General features: G+C 44.4%; 1 protein-coding gene across 1 annotated transcript in view; it reads right to left on the bottom strand.

Moving 5' to 3' along the window:
- Arid1b (AT-rich interaction domain 1B) overlaps positions 1 to 16,236 on the bottom strand; it is a 350,803-nt gene that overhangs the window by 97,036 nt on the left and 237,531 nt on the right. Inside the window, 1 exon segment of the mRNA XM_021649052.2 lies at positions 3,525 to 3,768. Within this exon segment, the coding sequence (XP_021504727.1) occupies positions 3,525 to 3,768 (244 nt within the window).

A 16,236-nucleotide genomic window follows, 5' to 3' on the forward strand; every position in this document is an offset into this window, starting at 1 on the left:
CCTTTAGATAGACTATAGCCTCCAGGATGAATTCAGCCTTTCCTCTCCAAGTTTTCTTTTTTTGGTGTGTGTGTATCATGGTGTTTATTCCAGCAACAGAAAGCAACTACAACAGAAGCTTTACACACAGCATTCTGAGATGCGTGTGAGCAGGGCTGCCCAGGCCCACTGCAATGGCTGTTTGTTTGTTTGTTGCTCTGGACGAGGCTCACCAGACTATTCCAAGTCTCAGTTTGAGGAGCAGCAGGAACTGTGAAGCCCCGAAACCCACACACACTGAATGTCTGTCCTGTGTCACAGTCCTGTGGACCTGTGTGGTAACCACATGACAAGTGACATGTTACAGTTGGAGAAACTGAAGCCCAGAGGTACTAAGCAGCTCGCTCAAGGTTCCTCGGCTACAATGTGGCTCAAGGAGGAGGTGTCATCACTATTTTACTGGGGGAGAGCAGGATAAACGCCAAACTTGCAATACAGATTTTCCAGGTGGTTCTTCCACTGAGAATACCAAGAAATAGTGGGTATGTCACACTTTACATAACCAATACTATACTGTGTCTTTACAAGAGGCAGAGATCGCTAGGAAATGATTTAGAAAGTATACCAGCAAACGAAACAGAACCAGAGCTGGGCACTGGTCGCTCTTCCAGAGGTCCCGAGTTCTGTTCCTAGGAACCACCCAGTGGCTCCCAACTATTTATAATGTGATCTGCTGCCCTCTTCTGCCACCCAGGTGCACATGCAGATAGAGCACTCAAAATAAGTAAATCATTAAAAGAACAACAACAAACAAACAAACAAACAAAAAAGTGGGAGTGGGGGGTGGGGGCAGAGCTAAGCCAGGAAAGGTGGTGCACGTTTGTAATCCCAGCACTAAGGGAGGCAGAGACAAGTGGATCTCCGTGAGTTCGAGACCAGCCTGGTCTACCAAGCGAGGCCAAGACAGCCAAGGCTACAAAGAAAAACCCTGTCTCGATCTCCCCACGCCCCACAGCCCCCAAATAAGTACAGCTTTTGCTGCTTTTCTCTGGACTAAACACCATAGGTGGTGTGCTCAGACACCGCCCAGCAGCCGGGAACAGAGGCGCCTGGCTGGAAGAGTGCAGTGAGAAGTGTGGGCTGCGCCGTCAGCACTGCTGCCCATGCCTGGAGGACACTTTTTGCTCTTAATAACCTCCCTGAGAGAGCTGAAAGGTGTTTGAATTTTTTTAAAATTTCCATTTATTTATTTTTATTGTAACATTGGGGTTGAACCTAGAACCTTGTGCATTTCAGGCAAGCTTCTCCTGAGCTATATCCTAAATCCTTGTGGTTTTTTTTTTGGTTTTTTTTTTTGAGGGGGAGTTGTGCAAGGTATCCTAGGCTGCACTCAAACACACCTTTTTGCTGCTAGCTCCTGAGTAGAGCAGAGTACCACACACTTGATGAAAGTTTCCAATTAGACACAGAGTTGGCGGGAGAGAGGGACTCGGAGAATGTCCCTTCAGTGGTCAGAGCTACAGTGTCTGGGAAGGAGGCTGGCACTGTGCAGGGACCCACTAACAACTGCGACCCTCTGGACTTGAAGCCAATTGCTCTCACTGAGCTCTCTCCACTGTCCGGCATGAGGTTTACAGCTTAGTGCTTGGGGCCATGCATTCACAGTGAGCCTGTCTGCTGGACATGCTGTTCCACAGCCCAACCAAGACCATCAATGAAAATGGAAGTTTCAAGTCTTCACTGCACTGAAGAGCTGGACACTGTGTAGACAGTTGCAATCCCTGTGCTCAGGAGGCTGAGGCAGGAGAATCAGCTCAAGATCTAGGCCAGGCTCCAGCACAGAGCAAGACTTTGCCTCAAAACCACAACACATTTGAGCACAACACAGAATCCCTGTTTGGAATGGCGAGTATATTGTCAACACATACACCAGTTTACAGCGCTCTCTGCGTTGCTGTGCACCATTCCGCGCTCTCTGGCAATCTGCATCACGCTATCTGAATGTCAGGCTTGCCGTGGGGGATCTAGAGTGGAGCAGCCCCAGAGGTAAGGACTGTCAGTTCCAAGAACAGGCCAGCGCAGGCTCACTGCAACCACTGTGATGCGAGATAAATACTCTGGAGAGAAAGTAACATCAAAATGCCTTAGCCAAACAGCACAGAAACCTCAGCCGTGTCTCCTAATAAACTGTGGGCAAATCATAAAAGCATAACCTTTAATTAAAAAAAAAAAAAAAAAGGTAAGACAGAGACCCACCACACAAGCGGGGCTGAGGAGACCATGTTTTCAGATTTGCCTAGGACCGTCCTGGCTTTGAGAGCTGTCACACTGTGGTTACTGATAGTACATCAGCTTGGATCAAATACTACAGTTGGCCTAAGTAAGTTTCTATAAATTTTCAGTAAATAAAACCAGCAACATAAACTCTAAAAATGTAATCAATAAAATCTTTTAAAGTTGATAAAATATATAGAGAATATGTGAAGCAGAGAGAAGGAATAATATTGGGATAAGGAAACAACAGGCAGGTACATGAAATTTATTCCTTGCACTCCAGTTCTTAGATAAGGTGATGGGTCCATGGAGATCCATTTCATAATTATGCTGCATAAATAGCACATTGCCTGTTTACAGATAATATTCTATGTTTATACAATTACATATTTATTTATTAATATTTATAAACATTACCTATTTATAGATAATACATATTTAGTAAAACTATCAAAGAAATAAAATGTAAAATCACCTATGATTTTTAGGGAGAATATGATAAATTATTAAGAAGTTTACTAGCTGTGCAATTCTCATCTTAACAGGCACGTGGAATGTGCTTTCTGGCCACTACCTGTATCACATCAGCAGGAGTTACATCTAGTTCTGTAATAATGGGAAGCTGGGAGAGTTTGAAGAGTTAATGCCAGACAGATGCATGTGGTTAAAGCAATTAAGAACCCCAAGAAAACACACACACACACACACACACACACACACACACGAGATACAGATATCAAGTGAACACAGAGTTAGCAGGAATACAAACTCTGTTCGTGTGAGCCGGTATCAGCATGGCACCTTGGACTGTAGTTGGGCACAATCAGTGTGTGCCTTTGGCGAGACAGGAATAAGCATCAAGTCCTAGGGCACATTAGGGAATAACCATCAAACAGAAGCAGATACATGGCTGACACCGGTCAGCAAGCTCACTTTCAGGATACTTGCTGATGGAGCATCTTCACCGCAGAACAATTACAAGACAGCTGACAGCGACGGGCTTTGTTGCGGGCTAACTGAACGTTTGAAAGCAATCGTGTCATTCTGAATGCCCCATCTCATCTAAAGCAGGTGGGCATTTACTACTCTTTTGTTGAGACTCTTAGAAACTGGACTCTGGTGTGTTTGATGGTAATGTTGTTAGATCCCCAATGTGCAACGGTACCCGTGTGTTTATGGAGTAAAACAGTGACTAGGACGGCAAAGTGTGAGAGCGGCTGCTGAGGCCAGACCCTCTTCACAAGGGGAAAAGCGATTAAGGATGACAGTACCTGGAATACTTGCAGGGGAAATCGGACCAGACCGCGATTGGCTGCTTCCCACCGGAGAGCCAACAGGAGAAGGAGAAGGCCCTCCAGGGATGCTGGAGAGATGGGGTGATGCATGTGGGGAGAAAGGTGACTGAGCTGGGTTGCTCTGATCCCCCTGGCTGCTAGTAGAGCCTGAAGCACTGACTGCTGAGCTCAGAGTTGCTTCTGTTCCTGTGGGGAGGTCATCAATGGAGCCAGACAGGTCCTGAGGAAGAGAGAAAAAAGCAGGTGTTCACACATGGAGCACTAAGCACACAACACGATTTCAAAGCCACGGTGCCTCGCCTTCAGAGGTTGTGAACGGGTAAGGCCGAGGTTCAGAGTGGCCGCGAACTCACACAGAGGGCCTGGCATCAATTAAAAGATGAGGCTAGCTGTATCGAGCACTCACAAGTGACCCTTGAAGGTTGCCCTTCTGCCACGAGCACCCAGCTGTGTACCGATTCCCAATGCTGTATGTGGCAGCCCTCTGCAGAGCAAGTAACCACAGCATGAAATATGAAGTGGTCCTTCAGGAAGACTTCAGTAAATGGAGCAACTATAGGCTTGGGGAACCTTCACATGGAAATTCAAATTGGGATGTTGTAATTTAATACTGGCCAAAATTACAACTGAACTTTGTGGTGAAAAATTCTCCCCTTTTAAGCATTATAATAAAATACTGCTATTTACATTTTACTATATCATGAAAAGACAATCCTATTGGCATGGTATGGTCAGATACAGGTTCTAATGTTACACGGCATGCCCTCATGCAACAATTCTGTACTGTTATACCAATCTAGTCTGACTCCAGTACTTGCAGAGGAAGTTACCACAGTCTCCACTTAGAAGCTCCACAGAACTGAGGCTTGGGTTAATAATCACCCACGGGCATGCTGCTCAGGAGAGAACACACCCAAGACTTGAGAGGAGAGGCCACTGAATGGGTAAGGATTTGCCGCTGTGCTTACAGGCTTAGAAGGGAACCCTTCCGCCCTGAAACCAGACGCAGGGCTGCTGGTATGACAGCTCTCCCAGAAGGTCAGCTCAGTGAGGTCCATCCGGACGGGGAGGCGAATGCAGTTAGAGCCTAAGCTGCTGTATAAAACACCAGGGCACGCCGCTCAGAACTGACGTGCCCTACTCAGCACTGTCCAGATGTAACCTTGATTATAGGGTCTTCTGAAGTGAGCGCTTCAGAAAGAAACTCAACCCAGAAGGTAGGCAGCCGACAAACTCAAGACATCCTAGGCCCTGGACAGTGAGCTGAGCCAGGCGCTTCCTTTCTAGAGGATGTTATCAAAGATAAAATATACATAAAAGTACAGCTGAGCAGCCCCATAAAAACAAGAAGTTTACTTCAAAAGTCTTATGACAAGAATAACACTGGTTTAAGTAAAATAAAAAGTAATTGTTAAAGTCAGTAATTCTGCTTATGAAAAATAATATGATGATTGAAAATATCTAACCTCTGGAAAGGGTAGTATCAATTCTCAGATATATGAGGTAAATTGAATCAGATTTTTCAGAATTCAGAGATAAAACAAACACTTTTGCTCTAGGTGATTTTGGCATATGTGATTTTGCACACACTTAGCTGGTAAAGCTTCCCATTGAAACTTGATTACTGACTGGCTGGGTGACAGTCTCACTTAGATCTTATAAATTAGATCTGGCTTTTACAAAGCCAGGTAGGAATAGAAGAAGGATATTATTCCAGTAATATGCCACACAACTCAGAAATAAGCCACCTTCTGGCAATCAACACAATTCGTACAGTTCCACGAACAAAGCTTAGACTGGCATGTCCTAACAGAAAAGGTACCCATTCCTCCGTCTCCAGACTTCCTGTGCATTCCTCACAGTACCGTCTTAAGAGCTGGGTGGGCACAGAACAGGGTGGGAGGGAGGGAGGAGGAAGCATCGTGGCTCAGCTTTTCAGTGTTTGCCTCCCATGCGTTTCCTTCCTAATCCATGTAACCAACTTAAGAACTTGCAAAAGGACTTCAACCAAAATGACTGCAACCAAGGACCTGTGGGTTGAAGGTGAGTTCTGATCATGCTCCACCCACAAGCTACCCACATGGTTTAAAGTGCTTAAAACAGTAGCAAAAACCCCAAACAGCAGTATTTATTAACATACTGGAAATACATGGAATTCAAATGGTGGCCTCACTGTATTTTCTTAAAACAAGACCCAGCCAGTGCTCAGGCCTGCCCATGACTGCTGTGGCAACGACTGGGAGGAGCCACAGCACAGACCCATGTGACTGAGGAGGTTTACTATCTGCCTCCTGATGCAAAGATCTAGGTAGGGGTGCTGGCCAGGTCTCAGGTGAACCACAAGGGGACCTCCCAGCATGCACCAGTACATGCACACTTTGCAGGAACAGTACCACAACCTCCCGCAGGTGCCTACTGAGAGGTACAGGTTTACGTGCACGATGAATAATCTCTGTGCTGAACAAAGAAACACACAAACAAAGCAAAACCAAACCAAACAAAACAAAAACCTCTGGGACTGATGATGTATCAGGTGGTGCCTGTGACTGCGCCTGACAACCTGAGTTCGAATCCTGGACCACACAGTGGAAGGAGAGAAGCACTTCCCACATGTGTCCTCTGACGCACAATGGAGCCCCAGGCCACATACACTGGAGCAAGCTGCTTCCTCAGCATTAACAAGCAGGGCATACTCTGTACACGAGACGCCCTGCAAGGAAACACTCGTCCCACACCTTTACAGAAAACATCACTTGGAAAACAGCTAGACAGACAATCATTTTCTACCACTGACCAAACAGAGTTAAACAGAGACAATGTAAATTCAGCTTTCAATTGCAGTTAAATAATTTTATGCAAATCTTCCTTCATAAAAACTGGAATGTTACTCATAAATTTTTGTGATTCTCTGCATGACCTACAAATTTCTTCCCCATCCTCCCTTAAAAATCCACATTATTGCTGAAAAAAGCGACAAGTATGGGTGTTAAGAGAGCTTCATTCAAGCTGCAAAGGCATCAAAAACATTTCTGTTATTCAACAGGCTGATCAGGAAGCATCAAGAGGAAAATATAAAAATGGTGGCTTCCTTCATGTTCAAATGTCATCAGAATTTCAATGCTGACTAGACCTTGGTGCAACAGAAGAGCAATAAAAAGATATAATTTTTATATTACTGCTATACCCTCTCGGAACTTTTATATGTAAATGACAAAGAAATGCTCCCACCCTGCAGATCCTTGTGGTATCCGTGTGTAGAGCTGTCTTAAGGCGCACTAATAAAGGAAGTTCGGCAGTGGTTTAAGCATTCAGCCTCGTTAACACTCCCCTAGAGGACAATTAGTCAGCAGGGCCCCAGCTCCCTTCTTCAGTAAGTACCATCAGATCTGTGATGCCTGCAAAGGCAGAGGCTGCCCTGCCTCTCCTCACAGCGAAGGCACCTTCAAGCTACAGTGCTTCCATCCCTCTGTCTTGCTGGAGAGCTGGCAGGCCGGGGTCTGAAAGAGCTCTGTGAGGGCTGTGGTCCTCGCCCTACAGCTCCCCTCCCTGATGGAGGGAGGCTAAGACAATGACCTCCTGGGCTCACACCTAGCAAAGGTACTTCCTTGCCATCATAGTCTGATGTGGTGAGGTCCTGCCATCAACTTGGGTTTTCTCTGTTTAATGCCACCCAGAATACCGAATGTTTTTCCATACAACACAATTAATGTGAGCTTACTGTCAATGGTCCATTGACTTCTAAAAGCCCCCATCTCACAAACATCACAAAACCTTACAACACTTTTCAGTTTAAAACCACTTCAAGGCAAGGGACTTTTTACCACTGTGACCTCATATCCCTCCCCTGCCCAAGGAAAAAATCTCAGTCTGACTCAAGTGGCTGGGCAATGAAAGAAATGCTACAGAGAGCAGCAGCATTCTCGTCTGACTTTTACAAGAGGAAAAATTATGAATTAGTACAACGCAACAATGCTCCTGATTCCTCACGTGGGCATAGTAAGAGAAGCAAAGTACATGGAAAATTCCATGGAGATGGTATGCAGGAATTACTATAAAAGAGCTACATGCAAACAGAAAACATGGAACACTGAGTATATGTTTTCTAATGTCTATATGTTGCAAATGAACCTCCCTGAAAATACTTACATTAATATTTTTGAGTTGCTACATCAAAGTATCTCTGGCTTTGATGGTATGGTGTTCAACTCAGCATATGTGAGCCCAAGATAAGTTCAGGCAACACCGGCGATATGATACTGACTCAGAGAACTGGGAATAAGCTAGGAAACTGTACTCCCTTGCTTAATTAAATAAGTGGGTCTTCAAAAAGCAAATGAACTTCCAAATACTCCAAGCCACAGCTCTCAGTACAATTAGCTGCTGGTGGAGATCAGCCGTGATGCTGAGCTGCCCCACACTGCACACATTTGGACATCCCTTGCTTAGGCATGCCCCATGAGGACAGGGGATAAACAGCGTTAGGAACAGAGAGGATATTTCAATCAATGCAACAGGCACAGGCCTCATTTCAGGTTTTAATAGGACACAGCTAATGATTTCTCACTGTGACATCCCAGGGGATCAAGGCATGGGTTAAAATGCTGGTTCATGACTCTTCAGAACTCTCAGCAAGACCTTGCTAAACCCCGCCCCCCCCAAACACAGAAACACATGCATACACACAGAAACACAAACATACACAGAGAAACACACACAGAAATATACACTCAGACACACAGAAACACAGACACAGAGAAATACACACAGGGAAACACACTCATACACACATAGAAACATACACCTCACACACAGAGACAGACTTACACATATACATTACTTCAATTAGACCCTAATTTGAGGGCACTGACTCTTAGGCCAGGCATGGGACAGAGACAGGAGGGATTCGAATGTTCAAGAGCAAATTAAACTCAGCTTATAAGCACTACAGTGGCAAACATTACACACCGTATCCAGCCCATGCAAACAGTTCTAAACAGTTACCACAAAAGCTCTCCTGAAAACTACTGACCCAGCTGTTAACATTTTATGAATGACTTCTCAGCCTGACTGCCAAGCAACACCCCAGGGGGTCAAAGACCTACTAGCCTCATTAGCTTCTTAGCCCTCTTGAAAAGTACAATAAAGTAACTTCACACCTTCCCAGCTTATTTTGGTACTATAACTTCAGTATTTGATACAAATATACCTTGAAGTTGATATTAAATTGAGCTAATAATTTGGCATACCAAATAAAACAGCTCTCAGTGACTTAGATTCCCATGACTTGCCTAGGTTCGAAGCACAAACCCATACTGCAAGCAGCCTACCCACACCCCCACTACTCATTAGTCTAGATGGCAAATGAGTTTTTTAAAAGCCTAGAGTTCTGGTCTCAATGTGAAATACGAAAGATGTCAAGAAGACATTACAGAGAGCAAGTCCTTTCAAACACTTAAAACCACCCTCCTTCCAACTTTCATGTTCAAAAATTTACCTCTTCAGCCTATGCAACACTATAGACAATGCACAGCCAACTGATGTGTGAGGTTAGCTGGAAAAACTACTCAGGATGATTTTGAGAAGTCACAAACTCCGCTGAACATACCCCAAAGCCAAGGGAACTACGTGGAAAATGTGGGTCAGAATCCATGCCAAGGCAGATAGCCAAGAGCCGCTCTTTGGGAAATAACTTGCCCCTGACTCATTTGCAGTTCTGCTCAAGCAATGACTGCATTGTGGGTAATTCTCATTTTAAGGGGGCATTTCTAGGGTAATGAACTAAACTGATACTTTACACAAAGCAGAATTCAGTCTTAAGCACACCATTACAAATGGTGTAACAGTGACCCCCTCCCCCGCCAAAAGGCATAAAAGTGTGAGGTGGGTGGGTTGGGGATCTTGATTTGGGGAGAAAGAGGGTTTGGTGGGAGGGGGAAGAGTTAATGTGGAGGTTATGATCAAAGTATAATGCATAAAATTGTAAAAGAACAAATAAAATTTAAGAATCAGCACATAAAATAACAATTATTCTTAAAGGTGTGGGGTGAAAACTACCTCTCTCTCTCTCTCTCTCTCTCTCTCTCTCTCTCTCTCTCTCTCTCTGTGTGTGTGTGTGTGTGCGCGCGCGCGCATGCATGTGCACACACCTGTTTGTGCAGATACACATGCATGTAGAGGCCTGTGTGGGCATCAGGCGTCCTCCTCCATCACTGTCTCTTCACTGAGACAAGGCCTCTCCCTTACCCTGAAGCTCACCAGCCGTGGCACTGGCCGCCAAGCCCCACACATCTTTTGTTTCCACAGTGCCTTGATTTTTCTGTGGGAGCTGGTGATCTGAATTCAGGTTCTCATGCTTCCCGAAGCTCTTTGCTAACTGCACCATCTCCCACGTTAACATGAAACGTGTTGCCACTGCAAATTCAGAGGGGAAGGCAACAGTGCCATGAAATACGTGATGTATAAAGGGAATGTTTCTCACTCCATCTGCCTTTGAGGGGGTCACAAAAATACTCCCAGTCTGAACTCCTTCTGGGTAATACTCTGCTCTTTCATGGTGAATAACCACCTCCAGATGTGTTGGCTACAAAGAGCAACATATAGGCCTGTTTAACTCAGCACACACAGCCCTGAATTAAAAGTCAACTTGGTAAAAGAGTTTATAACTTTGGTCGTATGAACTTTGGAATTAACCTGCATCTGGAAGTAACCGTACCCTTTGTTAAAGCGCCTGGGAACAGCCTCATAAATAATTCTAAGTGTTAGCAATGACTCAACCCTACGGCCATGATTTGGCACCTGGGATATTATAGTTATTTCCTCACTGGGATAAACCACAGTATATTGTTTGATGAGCTCATTGTTCTTCCTTCCAAATATTTGTCACCGATTCCTCAGACCCTTCCCACCCTTCAATCAAAGCCTAAGCCAGCACTGAAAGACCATGGCTCACATGGCTCACGTGGGAATAACTGCTGCCCTTAACTACTGCGAGAGCAGTGGTGCTTTCAATGCAAAGTATAGGATATGAAAACAAAGCTGTGTAATAAAATGCCAAGATGGTAACACCTGGGGCACATGCTCTACCTAAGGCTGTGGCTGGTACAGCAGGAGGCGGAATTCTAGAAGGCAGTGTGTATACAAAGATTCTTTCAGATGTCAGTGGGCAGGTCCTGTGTGGATTTACACACTTGGAGCTCCTGTCACCAAGTTTCAATGGGGAGACAAACTGATAAATTATGGTAAAAAGTCTCAAGTCTTATTGTGGAGGGGTGAGGTGGTGGTGGTGGGGTCAGCTGGTGGAGGGGGTAAGGTTGCATGTACCATAGCAAACACAATGGCCTGTTTTAGCCAAGGGACCCTTCTTGGGGCCATTGTGAGAGGTGGGCACATTCTGGAGGGTGGGTAGCTCTTTGACAAGACTAGAAGGGTAGGCACATGGGGGTAGGGAGAGTCAAGGTCAGAAAACAAGAGATCTCTGAGGTACATGGTTGCTGAGGGTGCAGCCTAAAGATGTGTGCTCACTGAGGGGTAAGACCTCAGTGAGGCAGCTGGAGAGGGACTCACATAGGCTCTGCTAGTTCAAGAGAGAGATCTATAAGTTTTAGGAACTAGGCAGTCAAAAGAGGTCCTGCCAGTGACTTTTTACAACGTATATATTCTCAAAGAAGATAGTACAGGATGAAATGAGGTGCCAGATATGAAATTTTAAAAACTAAAGAATAAGATTCCAGGTACCATTAGAGAACAAATATGCATTTCCCTCCAAATTTACATGTTTTAGAAATATACAAAGTTAAACAAATACAGAAACAGTAAGAGCTGCAGTAGTGAGAACTTAGTTAAACAGCTGTGTGCTCTCTGGACTGCGGTGAGTTCAGAGTGAGCACGGCACTAAGAGTCAACGTACAAATTGAGTCTGGCTGGCGGCTTAGAGCATCAGGCAATAATATCCTAAAGCTAGCTATGAGCAACACCCATCTTTAACATTCTATATTCTACTTTAAAACCATAGGTGACTCTGGGGTCACCTGGCTATAACAGGGAGGCATTATTGAAGCACAGGATGGCTCTGGACTATGGTCTGGTGTTTTGTAAATATCACCACCGGGTATGAACCTATAAATATCAATGACCCATGTGTTCCAAGAGGAAATTGACAAACTAACAAGGTCTGTAAATATATAAGATTTAGACTCTGTCTCTTGATTCCTGTTTTTATCACTGAAAGCATACTATAAATCTTTAGGACAGAAAAGCCATCAATACTACCTTTTGCATCTCTTGTGGTACAAAACGTCACTGTTTATCTTAGAAGTTCAGTGCCAAGAATGCAGAAACTCTGAAAATAACACTTAAAAACAAAAAGGCATGAGCCCTCAGGAGACATTTATTTCTTCAACAGTGTAGCAGGGAAATTCTTTAAAACAGCAAGATCCGTAGAAACTGCAAATAAATTAGCAACTTAAGAAAGCAATGACTGAAAAACACACAACTCACAAACTATAGTGAGTCCATATGGAATAAAGAGAAGTTTTGTTAGTAGAGAAACACTAAAACTTGGTTGTCCAGGTATTGCTGTTAACTGGCACGGCATGGATACGTGTTTGCTTTATTGCCTTCCCTGGATGTTAAAAGCCTGTTTGTTTTGAAAGTAATCTGGCCTACACATGCCACACCAGTGCTGGGGGCTTCCTGCACACCCTGACCAGGCCTCTGTTGGCTCTATACCTTTGTACAAGCCACTGCAGGGGAGGGCTGCAGACAGGCTTGTTTCATTCTAGTCTTCTCTTGATTCCAAGGTCTGATCCCTTTGCAATGACTTGCCACATCCCCGAAGTACCCAGGCAGTTTCCGAGCCTTTCCCTGACTTCCGGGTCTCTCTGGGTATTTTGTAGAATGTTCTTTAACTTGCCACTGCTTAATGTTCCTCATCATGAGCCCAGAGTTGCTGACTTGGGGCAAGATGGGACACTCGTCCCTCAGTCTTATCTCAACAGGGACTTTGGGTAAAGTAGTTTGGGCCAGAACTCAGCGGGGTTAAGAGGCCACTGCTCTGTCCTACCTCATTCATGGGGAAAGTGAGCAGGTCCCATCCACACACAAGGGAGGAGGTGACACTCCAGCTCCTAGGGATCCAAGCTGACACCACAAAGGAGGGGACCCTAGGAGGAAGATGCCTGGGAAATATCTACACAAGTATCTTCTTTCTCCTTCAAGCTTTGTCTGTTAGTTTTCTTGTTTGTCCATGGATTTTTTTTTCTGCAGCAATTAGTTTACCACAGTGCTGTCGTGTGTGTGTGTGTGTGTGTAAGTATATGTGGAGGCGAGAGGTCAGCTTCAGTGTCATTCTTGGTCACAAGAGCACACTGACTTGGGTGGACAGACTGGCTGGCAAGCTCCAGGGACCCTCCTGGGTGTGGTCCTCCTGTCCTGGGATGACAGCCTTGGCACTGGTTTTTACATCAATCAGGTCCTCAGGGCTGTGCAGCAAACACTTTTTGTCTGCTGAGCCCTCTGCTCAGGCCTGTGTGTTCCCTCACAGCGTGAGAAGAGCTGCCCTCTCTCTATTCGTTCTCACATGGTAACAATCACTCCTCACACACCTGATGTGTGATGGAACGTCCTTTGTAATTAGGGTGACTTTTAACACTAATAACAGTGATGCCGCAAATGGAGATGTCACGATTATCAAACAACAGAAGGAGAACCACCTTTATTCTGCTGCATACACAGGGTGGGAACACAAATTAGTACAACCACTTTTGGAGATCATTTGTCAGCACTTGCTAAAGCTAAAAGTCTATCTATTACATAACTTGGAAACCACATTCCTAAATGTACACCGAAGTTCTGTCCACAGAGATGCCTAGAAGCACAGAGGACCACTTCCACATGAGAACACACACTGGGAACAGCCCGGCTCTCCAGCAATATGAAAGATACACGTTCAGGAATACTGCACAGCACTGAAACCGAATGAGCTAGAGCTACAAGAACACTAGCACAAATGTCACAATACGGAGGGACAGTAAAGTAACCTATCCTCTGCACTCTCACAAGAGAGGAGTGGGAGGGACAGCCACTCACCAACATGACAGTGGGCGTGCCACTCTCACAGAAGAGGGGTGGGAGGGACAGTCACTCACCACCACGACAGAGGGCATCAAACATCCTTAGCAGTGGCAAAACTAAAAGTGAAGTGGTCCACACTTATTCACTATATTTTTAATGCTACTTTCATTTATTTAACTTGTGCTTGTTTTAAAATTAAAGCTAAAAAAAAAACCAAAAGTAAATAAATTGTAATAAATTAAAAAAATAAAAAAACACAGCTTAATTAAACTATGATTATATCATTCTCCTTCCCTTTTCTCTCCCACAGTACTCCTATGTTCCCCCAATTCTCCAAATGATGGTCTCTTCTTCTATTATTATTGTTACATACAACATCCTAATTAGTTACCCAATACAAAATGGTCAGCCCTCAATCCATATACACTCCAACAACAACAACAAAAATGGACGCAAAGATACTTTTATGCAATTACCTTAATTAGGCACAGATGAAAATGATTTATGAAGACCTTTTCTATGTTAAAATGAGATTCAATGCATGCAATAGTCTTCTAAAAATCCAACTTAAAATACAATTTTTCTTATTTTTTTGGTTATGATTCACAGGCTCACTTAGATAAGAGGTTTCCAAAATGAATTGTTTTCCATTTTCCTACAAGGCCAGGTGGTCACTTAACATCTCAAGTGCTAGCATTCAAGTGCGCTTTTACATAATAATTTTTCCTAAGAGCATATAACCACTTTAGGTTGTTTCAGAAATGGCCTGAGAGGAGGTGGACATAAATGCAGTCAAGGTTGCAGATCGAAATTTCCAGTACTAGTAATCATAACTGTGATGATGATGACGAAAATAATACTGTCAACAGAAGCCTCAGTGTGAGCTTGCTCCACAATGCACCTCCGAGTGGCTCTGTAGAGACATTTCTGGGTCACCTCAGCGCTGGCTGCTTGGCGCATGCCCCACACATTACAACAGGATACAGAGATCTGCCCAGTGGTGTGCTAGAGACAGCAAAACTTACACAATGGAAAGGCATGGGGCCACTGCCCGTCGCATTCCCTAATGCCTCTGTGTCCAGGTGAATCATTACTTTCTAGGTAGTCGGATTTTATTCCAGGCACCAATATCAGTGCATGGAAGGAGTGACGATAGCTTCCCCACCACTGTCTCCCCTTGCCTCACTATCAAAATCGGCTTCTGGAAAGTTCTTGTGTAATACCAATTTTTCTTTTGAACACCAGCCACCTCTTCTGGGGCCTGGAGGTGGTCACAAAACACTTGGGCTCTGAAGGAGGAAGAGATGGCTGTCTTCACAACTGTCTCCTCTCATACATAAATAAATGCAGGATGAGCGGGGACCATGCAAGCCAGCACGCCTGGCCTACCATACAATCTAATGACCACACATCGCCACTGGAAGAGTTAAGTGCAGGCCACAGAGCGCGCAGCACACAGCACGGTGTGTGGCACCAGAAGGGCTCACTCCACGTCCTCTACAGTGCGGATTCTACACGGACGGCTGGAAGTCACAGCTGGGCTTTGCCCCTTCCTCAGTTAGCACTGCAAAAGTTTCTTAATGTAACCAAGCCTGTTGCATCCTCCAAACAGTGGGTGAAATAATACTTCTGTCTTAGTACAGACTAACTAAACTATAAATACAGACTATCAAGCACACAAGTGCTGGGTAAACAGCTGCTGTGCCTATAGTTTTCACTTTCCCTTCTATAACATAAAAACATAATGGAAAATGTACTTCGTGTAGATGAAGCACATAAGAATGAGGACATAATGCTGTGCCAAGGTGAAGGTCAGATATGAGTATAAAACAGTAACATCTCAGTTAAAAGGCAAAAGCATGGCTCCCTTTTGTCCCTGTAAAACATTACCAGGCAACTTCATATGCGCGTGGCAGAGTACTGAAATGGCAAGGCCAGTGCTCTTTGCAACACCTCTGTAATGCATAAACTGCCTGGCAGACAGCACAACACACGGAAGAGGAAAGCAGGGGTTGATAGGCCTTGGTTCAAATTTTGGCTGCATCGCTTCCCAGTGGGTAACACCAGTACTTAAATTTCCTCATGTATCTATAAAACTGGCCTCTGTCTCCAAATACACTAAGAGAACCACGTGTTAGTAATGAGTCACCTAAGAACTACTGGCCCTCATTTTGATTACTCTGCATTACAGAGTGGAGATACATTTAAAAACAGAAAACAGCCCAACTGGACAGTGCAACAGCAGACTAGAAATCACTTAGATCTTGCCTTCGTAGTGAGCTCCTTAGAGATATTTTATTGGAGAGAAAACTGAATTATCGGCAGAAAATAAACTTAGAGAATAGTTTAACTCAGAAAGAACAGCACAACAGGCTGCAGAAATCGCTCAGTGGTTTGGTTAAGAGCACTGTCCTTCCAGAGGTCCTGAGTTCAATTCCCAGCAACCACATGGTGGCTCACAGCCATCTACACTGGGATCTGATACTCTCTTTTGGCATGTAGGTGTCCATGTAGACAGAGTACACATAAAAAACATAAAAGAAGTAAATAAATAAACCTTAAGAAGAACAGGACAAAATACATGAATACACATAACTATATCACACAGACATTTGTA

This window comes from Meriones unguiculatus, chromosome 20 (genome assembly GCF_030254825.1).
Source record: "Meriones unguiculatus strain TT.TT164.6M chromosome 20, Bangor_MerUng_6.1, whole genome shotgun sequence".
Taxonomy (NCBI): domain Eukaryota; kingdom Metazoa; phylum Chordata; class Mammalia; order Rodentia; family Muridae; genus Meriones; species Meriones unguiculatus.